The 23,971-nt window shown below is 36.0% G+C and overlaps 1 protein-coding gene across 8 annotated transcripts; it reads right to left on the bottom strand.

Annotated features, from left to right (window-relative positions):
* Window positions 1-1,113: 1,113 nt before the first annotated feature.
* LOC113725574 (uncharacterized) lies at window positions 1,114-23,369 on the bottom strand. 8 transcript variants are annotated; one of them, XR_003457365.2, is made up of 33 exons: window positions 23,233-23,369; window positions 23,020-23,134; window positions 21,165-21,252; window positions 20,343-20,451; window positions 19,767-19,865; window positions 19,199-19,241; window positions 18,358-18,429; window positions 18,085-18,180; window positions 17,710-17,949; window positions 17,165-17,348; window positions 15,212-15,323; window positions 15,037-15,123; window positions 14,484-14,622; window positions 12,448-12,544; window positions 12,272-12,334; window positions 12,052-12,161; window positions 11,075-11,179; window positions 10,592-10,665; window positions 10,128-10,203; window positions 9,451-9,687; window positions 7,303-7,379; window positions 6,309-6,380; window positions 5,975-6,039; window positions 5,794-5,896; window positions 5,589-5,720; window positions 4,609-4,752; window positions 3,795-3,902; window positions 3,558-3,608; window positions 3,360-3,437; window positions 3,170-3,283; window positions 2,757-2,953; window positions 2,517-2,586; window positions 1,114-1,635 (listed from the first exon to the last, which is right to left on the bottom strand). XR_003457365.2 is itself a non-coding variant. In XM_027248820.2 (33 exons), exons 2-33 carry the CDS (start codon window positions 23,110-23,112, stop codon window positions 1,447-1,449), a joined length of 3,519 nt encoding a protein of 1,172 aa, XP_027104621.2. In that variant the 5' UTR covers window positions 23,113-23,134; window positions 23,233-23,369; the 3' UTR covers window positions 1,114-1,446. The 8 variants fall into 8 exon arrangements, 4 of the variants coding, with proteins under 4 accessions (XP_027104621.2, XP_071930112.1, XP_071930113.1 ...); XM_027248820.2 differs by having other exon boundaries at window positions 7,308-7,379; XR_011838871.1 differs by lacking the exons at window positions 1,114-1,635; window positions 2,517-2,586; window positions 2,757-2,953; ... (1 more) ...; window positions 3,360-3,437; window positions 3,558-3,608 and having other exon boundaries at window positions 3,693-3,902; window positions 4,609-4,745; window positions 7,308-7,379.
* Between the last annotated feature and the right edge of the window lie 602 nt (window positions 23,370-23,971).

Below are 23,971 nucleotides of genomic sequence, written 5' to 3'. Positions count from 1 at the left end.
CATGGTCAAACTCAAAATGTCCATCCACACCAGTTTCATCCACCCGTGCAACGGTGTGTCTCATAAACATTGGAAGTTGTGGTGATTGTAACTCGCAACAAGGTCTGATAAACAATGCATTCCGCCTAAAAGAGAAAATGATCAAATCAGCAAAAATGGAAAAGTCGACTTCAGGGCAACTTCGACATCATTTATGACATGGACCGGAATCACATTAGAGCATCTCCAACGGAGGATAATAAGAAGTGCAATGTCTGATAAAATATGGATTCATTACACAGCCATCCATTGTGGCCGTGTAATACCCTATTACACGCATTATGATGCGTGTAATGGGTGGATCACTCATTATAAAATTTAGCAGCATGACAAAATTTTGCCCAACAAACTTAAAGGTTTCAAGGTTCATTTTTTGCAATGGTGCACTAAATTTGCAACGTTCATTTTGTTATTATTTGTATTTTATTTGATTTAAATTATGCAATATTATGTTATGGATTTCAACTAATTACATAAAGAATTATTAAGTATGGATTATTATGATATTTTATTTTTGAGAGATAGAAAAAGATATATTGTTCAAACTTAGAAATTAATAATATTATTTAGAAAATAAAAAAATCTTAATAAAAGTCAATACTTTATTTTTTAAAAATAACAAATTTATTTTTAAAAATTACTTTATTTATTTATGGGCTATGAGTTATGCATTATTAAAATAAATATTTGATTTAATTGTGAATCCATGCTATTACACCTTGTGGAGTATAATCCATTGTGAGTGAAAATGTAATAAAAGAGAAAAAAGTGAAATAGTGTCATGTAGATTACACTTGTAAACCATTGTGGATGGCCTTAGGGACACCCTGCAATGGAATGAATTCCATCCTACAAAGAATAGAAAGTATACTGTAATCACAATGAATATGTATAAACAACAAGTGTATCATAATTAAACCCCAGTCACAATCATTAGTTTCAAATCAGAAAACAAGCAAGCAAAAGACATTTTGAAATTAAAAAAAAAAAATGCAAGAGCACGAAGTAGACCTTACTCAATAACTAAGACAAATTGCCAGAGGAGTTGCACGGTAACTCATTACGAGACGTCACTTCGCAAAAATTGCCCTTTCGTGTTGAGAACATCATATACTTGTTTATACGGCAAACCACTTTTTGGCATAATTGTTTTCACGTTAACTAATGGTTGTACTTTTTCACCCTAAAAAGGGTAAAAGATATAGGTCAAAACATTTTATCCAAGCTGTATCTAAATGTACAAACATGTTCTCTCCAAAATTTCCCCAACCAAGGGTAAAACTGTACACCACGTGACATAGATGCACCTGATTAACCCACAGCAAAAACAGCACTGTAAATGCATGGAAGAGCGAAAACACAAGGGCGAGCACCCGGGGCAGTTATTTAACAGATGAATTGCATGTATCAAATAGTACGAAGAAATCCACGAACTTCCACCAGAAAACTCTGTAGATTTTTTCTGAACTTTTGGTAATTTCTGCGGTCAAGTGTGGAAGACAGGTGGTTCGCGCTTGTAAGGAATTGAAAAGCATTTGCCAACCTTGACCTAAATGCCGGGTTCCCCTGACTTTCAATTAACTCGTTAGCCAATCTCTGCAAAATTGAAAATCCATCCATGTTTGAAGAACGTTGTCCCAAAAAAAAAAAAAAAAAATTAAAATAAAATAAAAATTCCAATTCTGAAGAGGGAAAAAAATAATAATTAGAAAAGTATTTAAGAGCAAAGCATGTACTGCATATTTAGTATTCGTTCCATTAGGCAGAAAAACTACTGATACAAATGGCATGGCACAGTGTAATATTCAGACTCATAGACATGTGCATATCATTTCCATCAGGTGTCGATCTCCAAAATCAGTTAAAAGAGATTTTCAGCGATGTAACATCAACACCCAAAGGAGGCTTCTCCACTCATAAAGTTGGGAGAAAAATAATTCAGATATTTCATCGCATTGAACAGCAAAAATCGAGAAAATTAGATATACATTTAGAACTCTCCCAAGACAACATTCTCTTTGTCGAAAAGTGTCATTATGGTGCCAGAGCAGCATAAACTTTAATGCTTCATACACTATATTAGGTCCTAAGTCGAGCAATTTGAGCATAAAACCACTATAAGTAGGTCGTGCATTGATTGTGCCAAGAACAAAATTAGGTAAAAATGAAAGACACAACAAAAAATTTTATGGGGATGTGGGGATGCATTACTAAGAATTCAATTAACTTCTTGAAAGCAAGCCACACCACTCATAAGGTTTCTAAACCATGGCATTAGAGGGGAGGTCAGGGCACTAGGAAACCCTATTTGCTTCTAGATAAAGCAACTAAAGCTAAAACTATTCAGCCCTTTTGAAACCTCAGAATGATTGGAAACCCAGGAGCTTAGTTTGCATTGTTAAGATATCATGCCTTCCCAAAAAATGATATTATTAGTCAGTATGCCATAGCATGATTTTAAAGGTTGTGTGTGATACCTGGTAGATACTTTGTTCACACAGGATCAGCGGCAGAAGAGCATCTGCAGCAGCACTGACAAGATCGTTGCTGGAGAGGAAAGGTAATTAAGATCACATGTTCAAATTCAACATTAACTGTAAGGGATTGGGAGCAGCATACTCAAAAAATAGATATGTAATTTCTTTTACTATAATAGTTGTTGTCCATGATGTTCAGCCAAACTTTTAACTGGGTCAAAAGTTTTTCTTACAGCTTACCTGTAATCCCCAAAAACAAGAAATTGCAGCAATGAGTGGAGGAACCGTCCAAGAATTCCTTCTTGACTATTTCCAGCAAGGTCCTCATAACCTGATGCATATGAGCCTAACCCAGATTTACCAGCTCCAGTTTCCTTGTAATGATAGGATGAAAGTGCCTTCAGAGCTCTTAGACACAAATCAACTACTTCTGAGTCCTATGTACATCAAGATGTCAAAAAAACTGAGTAACATTGTGACAAAATCAAGAAAAAGAGCAAAGAGAATGACCAAATTTTAAAAATCCAAGTTCCATAAGCTTGATCTTTCAGTGTAAGTCTAGTAAAACTTCACGTAGACCTTGGTTGGGCAAGCTGTTGTGACACAGTTTGCAGTAAATTGAAGAGTAGAATCTACAGTAACAATAAATTCACCTGATGCTGAAGACCAAAATCAAGAGTTCCAACAATATGTATAAAGGCTTCATTGTTCAATTGCATGACCATTTCAGGATAAACCTCCAACAAGTGTGACAGAAGAGAGAAATACTGCCCAAACAGAAATGTTGTGTTAATTACCCAACTATTAGACTATATTACTTCTTAAATGACAAAGAGGGCTTACATCATGACAAAGCTTGGGATATTTCAACAGTTCCAGGGTAATCAGAGGGGTAACTATGTGAAGACCCATATAGACTACCTGTAAAAGAAGTATGTTCACAGAACAGTACAACCAAAACATAACTGTATAACCAAAATCTTTCTTGAGATAAAACAAAAACAAGCTTTTCCAGGTAGAACAAGGGACACATATCTGTACCTTAGAAATGCTTGTACCATGAGACTCGACGGGTTCTGATGAGAAATCAACCTGCAAAGACATGTTTATGGACAATTGTTTCTTATGATATAAGACATCCAGAAGTGATATGAGATGTTCAAAAAATTCCAATAGTTTTGAGTGAAACAAAAAAGAGAGATTCTCAAATGTTAGAATAGCTGATTGCTATATTAAAAAATAAGTTAAAAAAAAAAGAATAAAAAAAGGAGCAGCTACCATGTCCTTAGTGCAAAGACTTGCTAGTAGTTGTAGAAGGGCTCGCAAATCCTTGTATTTCTCAGTATCTTCTTCACTCCTTAAGCTGCTTGAAACACTAACTGAAATCTGAAGAGTAAATAACAGATCAATATAGAAGAAGAGAAGAGAGGCAGGTTCCAATCTGATCAGACAACTCTAAGCAGAGCGAAAGAACCTAAGTTTAAAAAATCTCTAAGAAATTATATCAGACTTTTGCTAAAGAGAATTCTCACATCAAATTACTCCAACGAGAGCTAAGAGGCAAACTCACTGGCCAGCTTATGTTGCTGACTATTTTATCAGGGATAAAATGCCTTCATAACTTTTTAAGCGCTTAATTTCCAGCTTTGATAACAAATGCACGTGGTTGATATTCATGCTTAGAATGTCATGCCGGAGTTAAATGATTAAAAAAGAGAGAGAGAGAGAGAGAACGTGTTCAACCATCTGCACTACAGATATTTGGCATACTTATACGCTAGTTTGGATAGGCTCCGTATCATATTCAAACAATGGCCATTCTGCGGCCCCCGACCCCCAAAACCCAACAACCCACCCCAACCACGCGCACACACAAAAAAAAAAACCAACTTGCAGCATTGACATTTCATTTTGAACTTTCAAGCAGAAACCATCCTCAAATACTTTATTTGTTTCCCATCTGCATATTTGTTATTAACTGTTCAAGAGTTCACATTCCAAACTCCAGCACTAAAACACAGAAATTTCATCTTTAATTTATTAATATCTCAAGATCAGCTTTCATGTAAGAAAAAAGGGTGATCGTAAGTACCTTGCCAATATTGTGAGAAGAATAACTCTGGAGCAAGCGCATAGAGAAATCAATAACAGCTGCAGTTTCATGTGCCTCTAGGTAGATGATTTGGCCATCCACCCAATCCACAACAAATTTGAGTAGAAGATAGACAACTACAGACTAAGAAAAAAGAATCAGCAATTGTAATTTCAGACACCCTAGGCTGAAACCGAACTAAAAAGTTAAATACTTTTTAAGTTATGCAAAGCAGTCAAAAAAAAGACCAGGGAATCAATTTGCATATTACAGAGCCTCTTCTTGGTTGCTTAAGATTAGCAAATAATGGCTTGAGCTAAAAGCTGTAAGGTGCTGTTGTTGGCTTTCAGACTTCTATTTCAGCTTTTTATAAACTGCAAATAGCTGATCCTGAAGTGTTTTATGAAAAAGCTATAGGGATTTCAGCGTCACAATAACAAAAGCATTTTTTTTGTCAATTACTTTCAAATAATCAGCTGAAGAAAAGGTAGAGAAAGGAAAACTGACACTTCATTGAATTATTTAAGCAAACTAACCTCTGCAAACAAAAAGCAACCATGAGTCTAATAAGCTTTAGTTTCAATCGTCAAAAGCCCATAAAAAACCAATAATTTGAGTTTGGAACCTTAACATCTTCTATCTTTATTATCTCTAAGTTTACCAGTGGCTTTGAATCCTTATTTTTCAGTAGTCAAACCCCTTTCTATAATTATTACCTGAAAGATCGCCAATTGCACAATGATCTCCAGAGTAAATATTTATTAGAATGAAAACAATGGGCAAACGCAATGCAGGAGGCTTTCACCACTTGCATAATTGGGAAAGTTATCAATGTACACAATCTAATGTCTCCAAGAACGAAGACTGTCTACCACTAACAACCTATAGCCTTCCCTGTAAAAATGGGATAACGCAACTTTCACAAAAAAAGGCTTGTCATTTGAAATTCAGCATGGTGCATGAACTGAAAAAATTAGTACCTCATGTTTGTAAATATCAAGAAAAATCAAGATTGGGTTCATCACAGAGAAACCCATCTCATAAATGGCCTTCTGAATACGAGGTTCGGAAGCACTGGCAACCCCACGAAGCCGCTCCAACAAACAACTCACCTGTGGGATGTCAAACAACCATCAAAAGCTTTTTCAAGACTATGTATAGCAAAAGAAGAGGAGTTGTTCATACCAGCAAAATAATATCTGGCTGTTGGGCAACCTTTTTCAGATCATCTTTTACTGAGAGTTGCAGTAGATAAGTTGTCATGTGGCTTGCTACATTTCTTATAAATCTGTTAAAAATTGTGATTTAAGAATGAAGTTGAATGGAAAACCTCAAAAAAAGTATGCATATATGTATAGAAACTCACTGGTTTGACTCCTCAGAATTTCTCATTCCAGATGCTGACAGAGCAAGGGTTTGAGCCAGTGAACGCTGAAATAAAAAATGAAGCATCTGGGTTGGTTAAGGGGAAGTGGTCATTTCTTGGGAAAGAAATAATTGGGAAAATGAAACTTTTGCATGACAATTTACAAGGTGAATAAAACTATAGAGCAATATGGAAAGTAAATCAATTTTCTTGGCTTCTTTCCATTTTCTGCTAACAAGCAACAAAGGGAGATATTAACTTCCCCTCCCACTTCCATTTGACATGCTTTTGTAGAATAAATCAGGAAATGTACCATTTTTCCAGAGTTTATTACCTGATGAACAGGATTCAGCGATAACAGAATTCTCTCATTAGTAAAAGCATTTGCTAAATTGCGCCAGGAATCCTGTAGAGTAAATAACAGACACTCATTGATGAGAATTCCTAAGTATATAATCTTGTAAAACATTTTCAAGGGATGACTAAGCAAATAAGCTTTTAGTGATTTACAACTACCAGGAAAACTTTCTGTTCGCATAATCATGCTTCTGTGCTAATTACTAGAGGAACTCCTGAGCTAATTATTCAAGCAAATAACCAATCTGGAGAAGCAAATACGAGGCTAAAAAGGTCAGAGACTTATTTTTTGTACTTGCATTAAGGATTCACACACAGATACACACACACGCTCTCTCTCTCCCCCCTCTCACTCTCCCTCTCCTACTCTTGGGGTAAGTCAGGCCCTTATTGCTTCTGATGCCTAGCAGCACTTATCTACACTGGCTCCTGCCTTACAAGGTTATATATCATTCTTTCTCTGTTGAAATTATATATAGTCTTAACTAATATATCAGCAATATTATGTTCGTTATTTATACAGTGTAGATTTTATAATCACATCTTGATTATTGCAACACTTCATGATTTAAATAGAAAAATTCTACAGGAAAATTCTTATGAAAACATAGTAGAAAACTTGTTTATACTTGAACACCTAGAAAAAGTCCCCCTCTTCAATGATCTAACTAATGTGCTGTCCCCCATAGATAAAGAAACCAAAGATGAAAGGGACAAAAAATTTGCTGGTGTCAAGGGGCTAGGTTCCGTTGAAATGGTAAATTTCTTGTTTTCACACCCTACCTGCGACCCTTCTGAATCCATTCCTGGTCCAGATAACAAAGGAAAGCAAGGAACATAAAAAGATGCTGCACTGAACAAAGCAACACAGATATGCACAAACAAATGCAGACACCCAATCTGCATGTAGGTGCATGCATGTGCTGTTTTGTGTCAGAGAGAGAGAATCTTGAAGCATAAACAGCTAATACCTTACCAAATTAAGAAGGTGTACACGAACATTTTTTCGTCGAGCAAGTCCGTGAAGCAACTGGTTACAGGTAAGTTCCTGAAAAAAAAAAAAAAGGATTTTGCAGAGCCCCCACATTTTTGCTCAAAACCAAAAGAAGTTAATGAAAGCACCAACTATAACAAAGGATAAACCCTTGTGGCAATTACTCAGGAATGTAAAATCTGAGGCTACTATGGTCTCACATTTGGCATCAAGAATCGAGACATAAGCACAAATCATCAATACAGTCTAGCAGACAGACACCATCTCCCTACAAACATTTGCATGGCAAACAAAACTTATGCTTCCCGAAAAAAGTCTGTAGTCCAAGTCCTTATGGTTTTCACGAATAGTTGAGCTAAAGCCACGTTCAAATATGTTGAGATGAAGATAAAGAAATAAGAGATACATTGAGAAAGAAGAGACTTAATAGGCTGATTTTTGAAGAATGCGGTAAAGCTAGGCTGTGCAAAACTGGGTTGAAGCATATAACTTTCCATTGTTCTGGTTGGTCAATACTCAAACAAACAAATTGAATTTGGGTGGACTTTTGTAAAAAGAAAATGGTAAAACAATTATGCATTCTTACATTTTTGCCTGAATTTTGATTATTACAGAAATCATTCTCATTGCACCATGTAGTTACTTAGTATATTATTGTTCGATACTACATATTTCCTAAGATGATCACTCAAACATAGCAAAAAGATGAATGCTTTCTCAAAATATAGCCTTGTTGCCAACACTGATTACATAAAAGGCTGAACTGGTCAGAAGACCACTCAGATAACTAATATAAGAGCTGAATTGGGTGATTTTGCGGCAGTTTAAGAACTTTGTTGATTGCAAAAAGACTGCTCGAGGCATGTCATATTAAAAAGGTTTTTCCAAGGACAAGTTACTGCTTTCATAGAAGAAAGGTGCTCTGGCCACCTCAGAGAGAGAGAAAGAGAGAGGGAGGGAGAGATAGAGAGGGAGAGAGGGGAAGACGAATAAGAAAGAAAAAGCATTTAGATTTGATAGATGTCTTCAACCCTGGTGAATCAAATCTCATCTGGCTAGCCCATACTAGGATACTAAATTGTGGTGTGACTTGGCAGATATAAATTTTCATTATTACCTAATTCAGAACTTAACTATGCCTGGAGTATGATTATTCTACCCATATTTTGAAGTGAGAATCATAAGTTTTCTTATCTACAAACTTGAAAATAAGTGTTAAGATTTAAGGTTTCCATGTCTCCCATCATCCTTTCCTGGGAAGCCATTTCAGCCACCCTCCCATCTGTTACCCAATGGGTCTTCCCCCGCGCCTCTTGGAGATGGTCTTAGCATTTCAAATTTGTTACATTAGATAAATTTGTCTTTTGGTTGGATAGAAAAGAATAGAGAGACGGGAGATATGTAGAACTAAAATTACTTTGATGGAATGACCTATTAGGAAAAGGTAAATATGGTGCAAGAAGCCCAATAACTTAAACAAAGAGATTCCTTGTCCATTGCTCCTTGTCATATGCATAAATAAATTAGGATACCAAACAGTCAACTTCAAGTTCCAGAGTAAGCAATGGTTAAACCAGATTTCAACATAAAAGTTTTAGCAAGCTTTTTCAGTTTGCTCGGGCACAAAAGCAGGTATGGCATCAGAAAATGCGAACAGGAGGCAGAAAACAAAATTTCCCCACATCTTCTACACTGTAATCTCAAAAGAACGCTATGATATCTACAATTCATGAAAAAGAGACTAATGCTTCCCTTAATTGGAACCTTTCATGATTTGTTGCCCCCCATTGGCCTACTATAAGAAACTTGCCATTTCTGTAAAGTCTTGATCAAATAGACCTTTGCTCAAGCTAGGGCAACAAGAAGCTAGATTTGATTGCAAAGATTAGCCAAAAAATGATTTTGCAGAAGACATAAAAGACTGACCTTCGAAACTAGGTATCACAGAAAGCGCAATTTTATTAATAGTAGGATTCAATCAACAAAAACCGAGTTGGTGGTTGTACATCACTTCTAACAGTAACCATGAAGTATGAAAAAAAGTACTAAGATCTGCAAATCCCAATAACATCTAAACTAAAGTATTCAACAGTAAACCTCCAAAACCAGTTTCAAAATTTCATACCTGTAAATTCTTTTCTCCAGGATAAGAGACAAGTGAGACAGTTGCAATGCGAACAATCACATCAAGAACAAATTTTCCCTGATCATTGTCTCCAAAAACACTAAACAACATTTTCTTGGACAGTTCTGACTCAGGTTGTCTTTCCTTGAAATTATCAATGGTGAGGTTATTTCCTTTACTTTCTTCATGAGGCATCAAATAAGTACAGGACCATCTTGCCAGGAACCAAATGACTGCCTAATAGAGAAGCAGCACAAACATTAAACCATCAAGGTCCAAGCAAATCATGGTGGAGATCATGGAGAAAATGAATACGTAAAATGACAAAGAATCATAATTCCCCATTTAATTGTGAGCACAGGGCATGATTGTACACAAATGAACAGAAGAGGGAGAACAAGATCGTAACAAGCTGCGAGGGTGGGAAAGAGACCCTACTCAATGAGCAAAGGCTTCAAAGGAGCAAAGCATGCACCAAAAGGTTAGAAACAGAACAAGAAAAAAACATAATATGAAATATCAGGTATTTTCTACTCTTCTTTACTGTGGACAAGAATACTTTCTATTTTGTTTTTTGGTGGGGTGAGAGAGGAGAAAAGAAGGGGGGGGGGGGCTGTAAGGTGCCATGGAAAAAGTGATTTGAACAGAATGTCAAATTTTGAAAACTAGGACAATACCTCCATAAGCCGAGGACTGAAGAATGATGTTCTCATCTCTGTATCTAAACTTTGTTCCGAGAACCTTATAATCGATCTGAACAAATTTAAAACAAAGAAAAATTGAAATTGCAAGTGAATTCAATCATCCCAGATGGGTGGAAAGACATTAAAAAAAACTCAAAACAAAATAAAGGTGGCTGTTTATCATTCTCATTCACTGGGTCTATCATATAGGTTACAGACAAAGACTTTCAGTTCAAAGCAATGACTGTTCACGACATCACAATCCTGTCACATTTGTCAAAATGAATGAGGTTTCTTAGTTGCTTTCTTCTCCACTATACTGAACAAGTAAAATGATATGTCAACTTCTGATTCACAAGTCACTCTGGTAAAGAATTTGTGAAATTCATAGATTACTGAAAAGAGACATCTGTTATGGGTTAGATGTAAGTTCAAACTAAGAGAACAAATGACATTACCCAGAAAGTACAACAACTGGATGATTTTCTGATTCCACCACATCCATAAATTGGGTTTGTATAGCCATTGGAACCTGAAATAGCGCATATCTTTAGACAGAATTAAAACGAGCAGTATCATTGACAGTGCAGAGATGATAACGGGTGATCTCTTGTAATTACACATCTACAAATTGTAAATTAGCCGTCAATCTGAAGCTAGTAATTAGGCGGTGCAGGTCACCAGATCGGCAGTTAAAATGATTCTCAACCAGCTAACAGAAAAGCAGAGTACCAGTTGAGCCATAAAGGGCACATAGATTAGGAGATGTCAAAGAACATAAAGTCACGGATTCTTGAGGTGATCACAGGGGAATAACTATCATCTGATTAAAGTATACTATCTTTTTGTCAAAAGGACCTCCGAGTAACAAATATAATTGCCACAAAGTCAATTATACCAACCAGACAACAGAACAAACAACCAGGAAAGGAGTTTCTTACCAATGGTGTTTCACCCTGCCATTCATCAGCCAGAACATGCCCGGTTATCAGTAAAAGTGAGTAAAGCTCTTCCAATATCTGAGTTGGATCACAAATGCCTCTGCCCTAAAGTGGAATTGAACATGAGAGAAGGCACAAACACGATGTACACTGAATCACAAAAATGGATTATAAAGCCAAAGCTTGGCAGAACTACAAAGACACCAGGCTTCAGGAGTTTACAGGTGCAAACATACGTCTCTATTCATGTTCTGCACCATTTTACAGGACAAGAATTATTTTGGTACTGATACAATATTTAGCTCAAAAAAGTAAGCAGGCATTCTTCCCTGCTGGCTATAATGTTAAAAGGCTTGTAAGACAAAAAACTCTAATCTGGAGAGGAAAGTTCTCTCTCCATTGCTAAAAACAAAAAATCCAGAGTGGAGGAATCAGTCTAGAAACAGCAACAAGACTTCTGCTAAATCCCCCATCCATACAAAGGGACAGGAACTGAAAAATGGCAATGAAGTTTTCTACAAGGTCCAGTACCAAGAAGAAATGCTTTGTGATTTTTGGCTTTCACAATTCCTGTGTGATAAGTCATATGACGAAAGCACCTACCCAATTCATCTACCCTCAAATGGTCAAGCTTTGTGAAAAACAATATAATCCACATAAGGCAAAAACATGTCTTTTGAATCAAGGCATTTCCAGAAGCTCCACAAACAGAAGTCTTTTCACAAAATATACCAATCTAGCATTGAGACCCTCATACCCAGTTAGTCATGGAAACCATTTAACTTCTACTAAAAGAAAGTAGGTTAGAATAAAAAGACATAAAAAAGTTGTTTGATCCAACCCAAAAAAAGGGCTGAACCCCAGATCTTTTGTTAGTAGGATGCTCATGATTCAGACAGGAAGATATTGTATGACAAACAGCTGAATTGTAATTCTCTGCATCATGGATAGATCACAATACTAAAAATAGTCAACACCTGATGAAGCCTTGCAAAACGCTCAGAAAAAAGTCTCACTAGCAAAGGAACTGTTGCATCTAGAGCTGCTCGAGCAACAAGAGCGTAGGAGCTTAGTCTTTCATCCATAGCTACCAAAAAAAAAAAAAAATAAGGCATAATAAGATACTGGTGCCAAAAATAAGCTGCCTTAATTAAGGCAAAGATTTAGCTTTCTGCAATCATGAGGTAGCTTCCATACCAGTAATGGAAGCCTGAAAGTAATCGGCATCATTGTCATCACTGAAGGCAGATGCAGAGGCAGCTACATAGGTCACAGAATAGAAATCAACAACTAATCCACGAACAATATGATAAAGGAGTAACCGTTAATGTGAAAAATGAATTTATCAAAATGATCCAGATAACAAGAAATACCCTTTAACTCAGACTCTACAATCAAGGCAAAAAGATTGGCAGCGGCACTGATCCCTTCTGATGGAAGCAAAGCATCACGACTAGTACTATCCAATAGCTGTTCATGAGTCGAAACAGAATTTTAGATCACTAGGGAGAAAACTACAATACATGATACACACCATTATTAGAGAGTAAATACATTAATGCTTTCATTTTGAAGCCAAACTAACGTTAATACTTCAAAAGACATATAAATCACTGACATAAATGAACTTTGTTGACTTTAGTTAAATTAACCACTTTTTCAGAGAAGTCAAATGCTATCAAAGATAAGTCCAATTCACTTTTATAAACAGATAAATCCAACAAATTCACAAAATACTTAAATTAACCTCATTTAACAGCAAGTGTTATACACTATATCAATATTACACCCCTCAATCGATTATACAGCACATCACTTCCAGCCAGAAATGAAAAGCAACCAGCTTCACTAGTGAAATCATTTCATGAGCCAACACCACCTTTGGCAACTGAGAGTGCCCTTGTGTATTGCAGCACAACCATTTATTATTCAAGCAATCACAATCCACTCCCCATGCAAAAAACCAGAACCAAGATGCAACTAACTACATAGTGCAAAATGCATGCACGCTCTGGTTAGGCTGCTGAGGACACAAACACAATCGACAGGAACCTGTGTCTATGGCATCGACCTCCTTTCACAATGGAATAGTGTTCTCTCTTCTTGCATTTTGTCTAAATAAAATCCAATGTTCATACTGCAGCCTTATATGGATCTAACATAGACTTGTGAAAAGAGGCAGAACTAGTCCCAGAGAATCAGAACTCCAACAATGGGAAAAATAGAAAAAGTTCATTTCCCCTAGCACACCTGCATATTTAAATTTCAAAAGGCTATCTGCTTTTAGTCATTCCCTTTGCCAAAATCCCAGATTCTTCACCAGTGAAACTCCACATTCAGTTGAAGCTTGTTACTCTGAACTATGGCTGTTGTCGAATCGAGCCACGCAATACTTCATGTATGATAACATTCATTAAGGGTGGAATTTGAGCTCAAGTTTAATGTGATACTCCCTCCGTCCCGTTTACTTAGTCTTGATTTTTTTTTCACACAGATTAAGAAAGTGTAATTAATTTGGTTGGAAACATAAATTTAGATTAATAATTTCCTAAAATACCCTTATGCTAATAACGAAGAGTGCATTGGAAAAGCTCAATGTATTCAATGTAATGGGTTAGTATTTAATAACAATGTATTAATAACAAGATATTTAATAAGGGTATTGTAGACAATTTGAAAGATCATTACATTTCTTAATGGGAAAGTGGACTACAATTTGGGACAGACCAAAAAGGAAAACAAGACTATCAAAGTGGGACGGAGGGAGTATTTAGAAAAGATGACAAACTCCTAAAGTCAATTTTCTAAATAACCCGCATTAATAACAACGATAAACAAACTACTTCAATCTGCAAAAGAAAAATGCACACACAAAAAACTCCCATAAGACTCTAAAAATGAAAAAGGTTGTTCAAGCCCTGGGCCAAAACCTTTCAAAGGAAATATCTTATTGCTCAATTCAAGTTCAGAAAAAACAGAAACTAAACTTTGATCCGAATTTAAGCTTTCAGTAAACTCAACAGCTGAATTAAAATTAAACCTTGTCTGAATTTGATTTCAATCAATCTAATCAAAATCCAGCATATTTTCAGTGCCATTCTTGTCCAAAAGCCATATAACTTTTTCTCATAAATTTGCCATAACTTGAAATGTAAGTTTACAAGAGACAAAAACCTGCTTTTTAGAACCATTTCGTGAAGACTTTTAACATACACTTGATTCCTAAAGAAAACTAATTCACCATCTCAGTCACCCTACAATTTAGTCCCAAACTCCCCATTTAATAAGAATCCTCCAAGCTCATCTCCCAGTCACCACTAATGAAATAATAAGCGGGTAACAGATACTTCAAGCAGATTAGTGGCCACAAAATCTTAATAGAAATGTTAAACCAGTAAAAAGCATATACCATCAGAATTGTTGTCCAGGTATCTAGCAAGACATCACGTGCAACCCAACTCCATGTTTCTTCTTCAGTGTGATTTTCCATAATGTCTTTAACGACCTCACTCATCAAAGCATACAGAAGATGAAGAGTTCCATAAGGCCTGAGAATCAATGAAACAATGACAATAACCACAAACATCGAAATGCAGGAACGGTTTGATCTTAACCGCTTAAAATCAGTTGATTATAGCTTACTTTAGAGCTAAAAGCTATTTTCAGGTGTTCTCAACTTTCTTATGCATTTAGCTTTGGTAAACCAGTAAAAAAGCCTTTTTATAAGCGCCCTTGGGGTTCTTTTTGAGAATAAGTGCCCTTGAGGTTCTTTTTGAGAATGGCTAGAATGGCTTTTGGCTTGATCAACATGTAAAAGAAGAACATGCTTTGATTTTTTTTTTTTTAAACCTAAAAAATTAGCAGCTTTTGAAACCAAGCCCCAATACATCGTTAAGTTAAAGCAAATGTTCACAATTCCAAAGGGTAATATCTGGGCTCATGGTTAAGTATCAGAATCTCACCTTATAGGTTTTAAGAGTTGGTCAAACATCAGTGGAGAAGTTACAGCTGCCATAGATAGAAGTGCGCGACATCCGTCAAGCAACTCACTGGAAAAAAACCAAACAAATTGATGGACTAAATCAACAGAAAAATGGAAAGGTATGAACAGAAGATAGATAATAGCACTTATTTAACCTGTCACTTTTTCCATTTTGAATGGATTTTGCAACCGCATCAGGAGGGTCTATCCATTCTACAACCCCAGAGAGCAGTTGGAGCAAGTGCTGACCTTGCATGTGCCCATTATCTGAGTTTTGGAATTGATTAGATCTCTGATAATGGACATTAAAATTGACATCTCATACAAAAGTGACCCTAATAAAACAAGAAGCAGTAAGAAGCTTTTCACAGCCACAGCAGAGGTTGTTTGATGAATGACAGAACAGGATGTAACCAGATGAAACCTATTAATCATCAATTATACTAGATCATAGGAATTCACTAGGGTACAAAATCTTTACATAATGCTTAGCTTCAAAGCAAATAATAGAAACATCAAATCGACAGGGAAGACAAATTACTGTTTTGAGGAATATAGTTCTGGTTCCACTTTAGAAACTTATCTTCAGATGATCAGATCACCTTCCTAAAACCAGTCGATTCAAAGGGTGCCAAGTAATGGATACAATTCCAAGCATAGAACCAGCATTCCCACCAAACAAAGGAAAAAAATCACTTAATAAATATACTGGACCACCAAACACTCTGTTCATCAGACACCAGGTTATAAAAAAATTTTGACCATTACGACAGAAATTTTACCTTTTAACATAAATATGAAGGTGCCTGCGCCTATGCACAAGATGTCAAAACATCTCTGAAAGGAAAGTCTACTATTTGATCTACACAGCAGATCTCAGGACATGGCTATCCATAAGATCCATCATTCTGGGCATTGGCTCGCAATAAAAGCACACCATATGCCAAAAGCAGACAAGTCCAGATAGGAGTACTTCAAATATGATGAGGTATTATATACACTTCAGTAATGTGAGCTTGCTTCTCATTAATAGGTGAAAAAGAAAACTATGAGAATTCTACAAGTTCTTTCCTTTTTCCACCGTAACAGTTTGTAAAATGTTGCAACAAGCCTTTGGACTATATTCTCTAGTCAATATTATTTAGCTTCTAAGAAAAACCGGATATGCCAGGTACTAAATTAAATGCAGTAAACACATTCCGTAATTTCCTCCTATCACTCTACCTCTCCTATTACCAGAACAGAAAGAATAGAGAACATGCAGCAACAAGTCGAACAACAAAATTAACCATAAAGTATAAGTAACTTGTTTGAATTGGTCCAGCAGATAATTCTCTAAGAATTCTTGCTGAATCTCATCAAATAGAGCTCCAGTCCTCAGTCGAAATGCTTTTCTTTGATCGCTACTAGTCGGATATCCACTGACCCTAGTATTGATGTTAGGAACTCAAGCACTGTAAACGGGGTAACTAGTCTTGCTTGTAAATACAGTTTTTTCCAACCGGATAATCTTGTGACAGAAGCCCCTGGTTTAGAAGGGACATGAAACAGGAACGAGCTCCCTCTCATGTAAGGTGAAGGCCTAAATCATAATTTTCACATGAAACTTCACTACTTATTTATCCAAAAAGGTAAACACTAAACTTGCTCCACCGCATCTCTTAACTATCAGAATGCAAGAAATTAAACCCTCGAGGAAATAACTATACTAGACCTACAAATGAGCACAACCATCCAGACAATTTTACTGAAACAAAACCTTTATACTAGTTTGTGGCCCAAGACTTCGGAAGTACATTATACAGAACAGTGCAATTTACTTTTCAATGCCCTTTTTATCCCACAAATACGCATGGATACTTAGCATTAGAATTGAGGAGAAGTATCAAACCATTGAGAACGAGTTTTGAAAGCATGATAACGGCAATGGACTTAAATTAAACCAAAACAATATTCTCAGACAAGTTAATAAACTTGTCCATAGACATGAATAATGAAGTTAACTAGGAAGGCAGTGTGTGACGATGAAGATGAGTACAAAAAAAAAGCAGCCAGATAGATGTGTAACAGATATCATAGAAAAAAAATTAAACAAAAAGGACTAGTACCAGCTGGAAATATGTTGCCTGTCAAGGAGCAGAATTGTACTATGAGTTTCCTAGCTGAAACAGCAAGAGGACAATCGAGCCAATAACCTTTACATGAGAATTTCTGACGCAAAGCACCATATAGTCTCAAAAGCCATCCAACATGACCACTTGTTATGAGCACATCACACCAAGATGGACCAGGCTACAAGCAGCACATAAGGAGAAACAAAGACAAAATCAACCGGCGAATGAGTAGCAAGAAACATATTCTAGAGTAGCTGTATGTTGAAATGAAAAATATGTGATAAATCATGATAATGAAAGGTTATTGGAAGGAGTATACAAGAAAAACAAGGCAAAAAAAAAAAAGAAAACAAGAAAAGATACATGTTGTCTGCCACTAGGTACAATGTCAATAAACCCCTAATAAAAAAGTAGTTAAATGTAGGAGGTAAAAATGACCACAAACAAAACCATTTTTCCATATTCTCAATTGAATTCTTTTGAGTATTAGTTACTTAAGACTAATAGCAACCACGTTTGAAAAGAGTTTATCTTCATACCTGCACTAAATTACATTCAGTTTTTCTGGCAGAATAGCTGTCATTCTTGACTCCTAACACGCCCATGCCTCTCCTGCCAATCTCAACTGTACTTTTGCTGCACCGGAAATCCCAGTTCAAGATTTGAAGCATAAGACGGAGTGCTGCAGAACACACCTTTGCTTCAGGTATGGCAGAGTCAGATGCAATTATTCTATTTGTGACACTTGAAGCAGCATCTTGAGCCCAGCCATATAAGCTCTGTAGGGTCAAAGGGGAAAAAATAATGAACATGTATACTAAATCAAATGAAAAAAGATCTTTCTAAAGCCTATGCTACAAAAAAAATAAAATAAGGGCTCGAATGGAGTAAAAGAACCTATGCAATCAGAAGACCTTCAAATAATCCAGCTCCAAAGATGTTTGACACTGATCGTGAAACTCTTTGGGAAGGCCCATAGCAGTTGAGGTAGAGGGTGAAAACTCAGAAACCTTCACAAAGGTCAAAATAAACTTATTAACAAGATTGAGCAAAGACACTTTGAACAATAAAGAAGTAGACTAGCACACCTGTTTTGTTTGGATCAATACACAAAATTTTAGAATCCATCATCATAAACACAGTAACATTAACTCCAATGAACAAACATAAACTAGAATAACTAGTACCAAGGATTCCAGAAAAATTATTCCAGCAAACTGCATATCAAGACCATGGCTTCCAGCAACAGCCTGATTGACCTGTAGTATATAAACTGGAAATTCAACTATAGCAAAAAAAAAAAAAAAAGGAAGAAACAAAACATGTATGAACAAATATGAAAACACCAAATAAAATCAGTCCACAGATCTCATGAAGTTGGCAAACAGAAAGCAGAATGAATCACAGTTAATGTACAAAACATCCATGTTTGCTAACCTTTCAAGAACATCTATTCCAAACAAAAATTACTGATAGATGGATGTACTACTCAGTAGTTGTGGGTGCCAAAAGATTGCCAACTTCCCTTAAACAGAAACTCATCATTATTAGGTCTAACATGTAACACCATTTTCCATTACTTGTTTCTCAAAAGTAATTATTCAACATGCACCTTTCCAAGTTTAATGAACTCATATATAAACCAAAAATACATCCTCACAATTGCTTACAGTAGGTCCAAACTTTATTAGCATGTTTCAAAATCTTAAAAACTAAAGCAATAACAGCCAACAAGTGAAAAACACTATATTGCCCATTATGCATTAACAAGCAGTTATTATTTTTTTCTCAAGAATAGACCTATTCAGAATTGAACAATTAATGATCAAGAGCATAACTTGATGATTAAGCAGATTTACTAAACAAAGAAACAAAAAAAAAATGAAGATCAAAACTAAGAAGCATGATTGTGCTGAACTCATTTAGCCCAGATTAACAGTGAACCTTATGCTTGGAAAATGCCCAAGGGTAAACATAGTAGCTTAAAAGTAACTAAAATTAGGTTGATAAAAACTCTTGAGATACTACCTGAGAAAAAAAAGTTCCCTTGTCAGCAGCTGTGAATTCTAGCCTACAAAAAGAAGATAAAAGCATAAACAGTTGAGAGACTTGAATGCTACTTACAATTAAGAAAGTTACTCTATCAATAGTACTTCTATCATTCATGTCCCAGCGTAAATGCTCTAGTTGGTATGAACACTTTTTTTCACTTGATAAGGAATAAAATATCCCATATCAAGTAATGAATTTATGGAACATATATAGAAAGATTAACAGAATTTTCAAGCAACCTGCACAGACAAAATTTGTCACACATTAACAGAATTTTCAACCCACTTGGCTATGTTTAGTTCCTGAGAAATGATTTCTAATCATCATTTCAAGTGTCAATTTGTCACATATTTCCATCCTGTTAAACTTTCACATCCGAATTATATCATTTGATGCATTACCAGCCAAGATCCCTAAACTTTTAACAAACTCTAATCAAATAATAGGGAGGTCCCCCAGGGACAATCACAGCTCCTCAATTATTTAACATGCACATCTAGAAAACCTTCTAATGGTTTGAATTTCAACTAATGAGAAAACTTACCAACCCCTCTTCAACAATTGTGCAGCCACAGAGGCAACTTTTGCTTGGACATAGCCTTCAGCTGAACTGGCATGTTGCATTACAAAGCACAGACAAAAGCTGCAATAGATATAAAACATGTAACGAGAGAACTCAAACTAAAGAGACATATTAATGGAAGAATAGCAGGAAACAGATATTGCAAATCTCTCAATGACAACTACAACTAAGCATCAAACCATCACAGACAATAGAAAGTACAATGACCAGCAAGGATTAGCCAAATATGAAAACTAAGCCACGTAAAGCACCCTAAAGAGTACATTTCCAAAATAGGGGAGAAAAATTACAGGTGCAACTTGTGCCTGGTTAGCAGAGGAACGACGAAAAGGCTTGAGTGAGTGTAAGCAGGCACACAAAAAGGAATGCAACAATCACCGATGCTGAACTGACAAGACTATCATTCTATTCTGGTTTTCTAGCCTCGCTCTCCCTCCACTCTCCTGGTTATTCTTTTTGTTTAGGGGGAATGTTAATAAAATGATTCCAATATTGAGCAAATTATGCCACTGTCTACTTAACCTTTATTAGTTTTACCTTATCAGTCCTTTCTTATCATCAGTTGATAGGAAACCCCATTCTCTGATAGCTGCATCCCGAATCGCTCCAGCTGCCTGAAACCTTGCATTTGGCATCTGAGAATTTTCTGTAAAGCTTCTTGGTTAGTTAACTAAATGTACTCAACATTGCAAATGGAAGCGGTGTTAAGAAAGTAAAGATTACAAATACCATAACATGACTGCTACAAACCCTCCAATGCAGATTCAAGTAAAGTCAGGCATACCAAGATCATACTCAGGGAAGTAAATATAGAAACAGTAAGACACTAAATTGGAGTTAACACAGGAATTACCACTAGCATTTTTCAACAAGTGACCATCAGTACTATCCTGCAACTAGCAAATGCATAAAAGGATACGGAGGCATCATATAATGACTTTGTTTCAAAGTACCAAAACCTTTCTGGATAAGTTATTCTCTGAATCAACATATCCATGAATATCTCAATGACAGGTTGTACAAAATCATGATGCTAGACTTGCCTAATTGACCAATAATCAGCCAGATAACGTACCATTGACTTTAGATGACGGGTTTAAGCGACAAATCTTCTAAAGTTATAAATCATTCAATATTTTAAAATGACTTCTGAAAAATCATCACATAGGTCATTTCCATAATGTTTCAATATGATCTTCAAGTCCAGTATTTATTCAGTTTACAAAAGACACTCTCTGAAGTTTAATACCCAGGCATTAGCTTTTTAGACTATAATTGTCCACGTTGCAGACACCTTATGACCAAAATTTCATTACCATAGGAAGCTAGCAGTAATTATGCATAAACTCCAAAACTTACCGAGGATAAATTGGCATGCCTGATATGGTTGAGGAGATTGGCTTAATGACAAAATAGTTGCCTCAGCTGCCGATGGATTGACATGCATCTGGGGACAATAGACAAATTTGGGCAAACATAAATTTCCATAAAAATTCACAGGACTGTTTTACAATAGGTAATTTGGAAATAGGTAAGATGCTCAGAAAAATGTAATTCAAAATTTCTTTTGTCGATTTGAAAAAGGAGCATCTTGCAACTGCCTACGAATTCTTATCAAATGGATACTCTAAATTAGGGGTATATATTGCTACTTTACCAAAAAACACCTCATCTATACATGGACATGTCGTATCTCCCATAGAGTCCCCAGAATGCCCCCCAATTTTTGTGACAGTTTCATATATCAAACACAGGAGGGTATCAACATCCCCACCTGTACAAATTATAAATAGTATGAACCTATCACAACCAGCTCCATAAATGAAGATGCCAACAATTTGAGGGCTGCATACTAAATATCCCTTTGAAAAATTCAAGCTCCTAGAGTAATAAGGTGAAGCCAAGATTTAAAAAAGCAAACATGTCTTGCACTACTTCAAAGGGGGAGAGGTGGGAAATATGGGGCAAGATCAGCCTTCACCCAACTCCTCGGCATTTAGGTCATCAAAATGACTATCCTATTTAATCTTATCAAACTAAGCAATCTACACCTCTCAAATCCAAATCAAACACATAAACAGACCAGTATTTTTGTGTTCCAAGTATCTAACAGCAATGACCTTATAAAGGCACAAAGGTTGCCTCTTGTTAATGGGTCTTAAATACGGAAACAGCTTAGAAGTGCACCAATTTAAACCACCCCACCCCATTCCTTCAAAGTGCTGGCCTCCACTCTCCAGATGCAAGAACTAAGGGAACAATTACACTAGAATAATTACAATACACGGATTGAAAGGAGCACATTGAAGGCCAACAAGAAGCCAGAAAGCAGATTGAGACCTATTTTCCTTGTGTTCTGATTTTTCTGAAGCTGGCAACACTGACTTCAAAAAAGTTGATTGAAAAAACTTAATAGCATCTCTGTATTTCGAAATTTGAAAAGCTTAAAGCTGCTTTTAATAATACCTCCAAGGCGTATTCCCCATAATCAACTTTTTTATGTCTAATATAAGTTCAATGTGCAAATTATTTAAAAAAAAAAAAAAAAAAAGAAACAAAAAAAAGGTCATCAGAGTCATTTTAGAGCTTTTAGCTTTGAAAAGCTATAACGAAGTATTGTAAGACAAACAGCAACAAGGCCCTAAACTGACCTGTTAAAATACGTCTAACCAGAATTACTTAATTGTTGAGGACTCAGATTCCTATGATGGAAGTTTTAATTCCTTAGCCCGGAGTTATTGTATAGGTTCTGAAATGTACTACATTTCTAGGCCAGCCAGGACTGAATGGTCATTCTTGAGATCTACTCTTCTTCAATCACATTGAAAAACTCAAAATCCCCACTAAAACAGCTTTCTATCATTTCCAAAACGGATGTAAAAATGTATAATATCCACCAATCCAACCACCACCCGACTGAAGTTTGAGATTTTCATCCTATTAACAACTTAAACTGACAAGCATAATAACATTCCTTTAGCCCAAAAATACGATCAAGATCATGATAAGCCTACTGATTACTTTACCTATGACATGTTCAAATCCTCGTACACTTTAGTACAAGGTATATACTCTAACCTGCTACAAGGTTGACTCTTTTTTCCACTTCCGTGTATATCGCAGAACATAAAAGGGGGCTTTATAAATAACACTAGTCTATTATTAGTTTCACTAACAAAGGAGAAATCAAAGGGAGACGGAAATGGTATTCTACCTGTATGGAACTGCAGGCGAGCTCGATAGTACGCATGGTGGCTTGCAAATGAGCCAAATCGGGCGGTGCAGTATTCTGGTAGCTTTGATTCATCTCCACTTGCTGAATCAAAAATCTGACACACAACCATTACTTTTTACTGTGTGCTTGTGTGTGTGTGTTGCGGAGACGACGAATCGAACAAAGCATTAAGTGATAAAAATCATAGCGCACCTGTAAATTTAGAGAGAAGATGAAAACCGCCAAAGCCGAGGGACAGGGGACACCGCCAGCCTGTTTGCACAAGGGCAAAATGACGAGAAACAGAACCCCAGTAAGCACAGCTAGTTTATACTTTATATAGTTTACAGTTTACACTATACGCTTCCCAGCGGCTTTGCCCCGAAGGACGTTTGCAGTTTTGGACTAAACTTTGGAAATTTCCGGATTGGTCCTTAGATTTTGTGGGTTGTGTAATTTTTAGCTCATAAACTTTCTATGCAGAGACGCGAATAAAAAAAAATTATTAAAATGGAAACGGTTCCCCCTTTTTTTCTTGTTGAAATTAAAAATACATTTGTATGGGCGAAACAATTTACTAAGATCATGAATCATTAAGGGCAGGAAGAAGCCAATAATGACGTATGTTTAAGAAAAGCAAAAAAGAAAATAGAAATTGAACAATTAGATCAAAGGTAGTTCAAAATGTTTACAATTCATCTGCTTGGAGTCCGATTTAGTCGGTAATTGGGCACTTTTTAAATATTGGGTTTCTTTTTTGAAAACATAGATGTTTATCCTAAGCATCAATATAAAATAATTGTTTTGAAAATTGGATTTTTTTCCCAAGAAAAGAGTTCGGTTATTAAGAATTAATTAAAGAAAAAATTGTAGAAACTCTCGATTTTTCAAATAATAACTGGATTCTCAAGTTTCAAGTTGGCAATACCATAAACGCATCATTCGGTTTGTT

The sequence above is a fragment of the Coffea arabica genome, chromosome 2c, assembly GCF_036785885.1.
Source record: "Coffea arabica cultivar ET-39 chromosome 2c, Coffea Arabica ET-39 HiFi, whole genome shotgun sequence".
NCBI classification, from domain to species: Eukaryota; Viridiplantae; Streptophyta; class Magnoliopsida; order Gentianales; family Rubiaceae; genus Coffea; species Coffea arabica.
Note: the sequence above shows the minus strand (reverse complement) of the source record. Positions and strands in the feature narration are given on the sequence as shown.

Bases quoted from the DNA above. Each gene is read 5' to 3' on its own strand.
- LOC113725574 (XM_027248820.2), bottom strand. From the start codon at position 23,112: ATGAATCAAAGCTACCAGAATACTGCACCGCCCGATTTGGCTCATTTG. The intron at 7,380-9,450 runs GTATGAAATTTT...TTTTTTTTTCAG, and splicing joins CTGGAGAAAAGAATTTACAG to GAACTTACCTGTAACCAGTT. The intron at 5,897-5,974 runs GTGAGTTTCTAT...AATTTTTAACAG, and splicing joins AATTCTGAGGAGTCAAACCA to ATTTATAAGAAATGTAGCAA.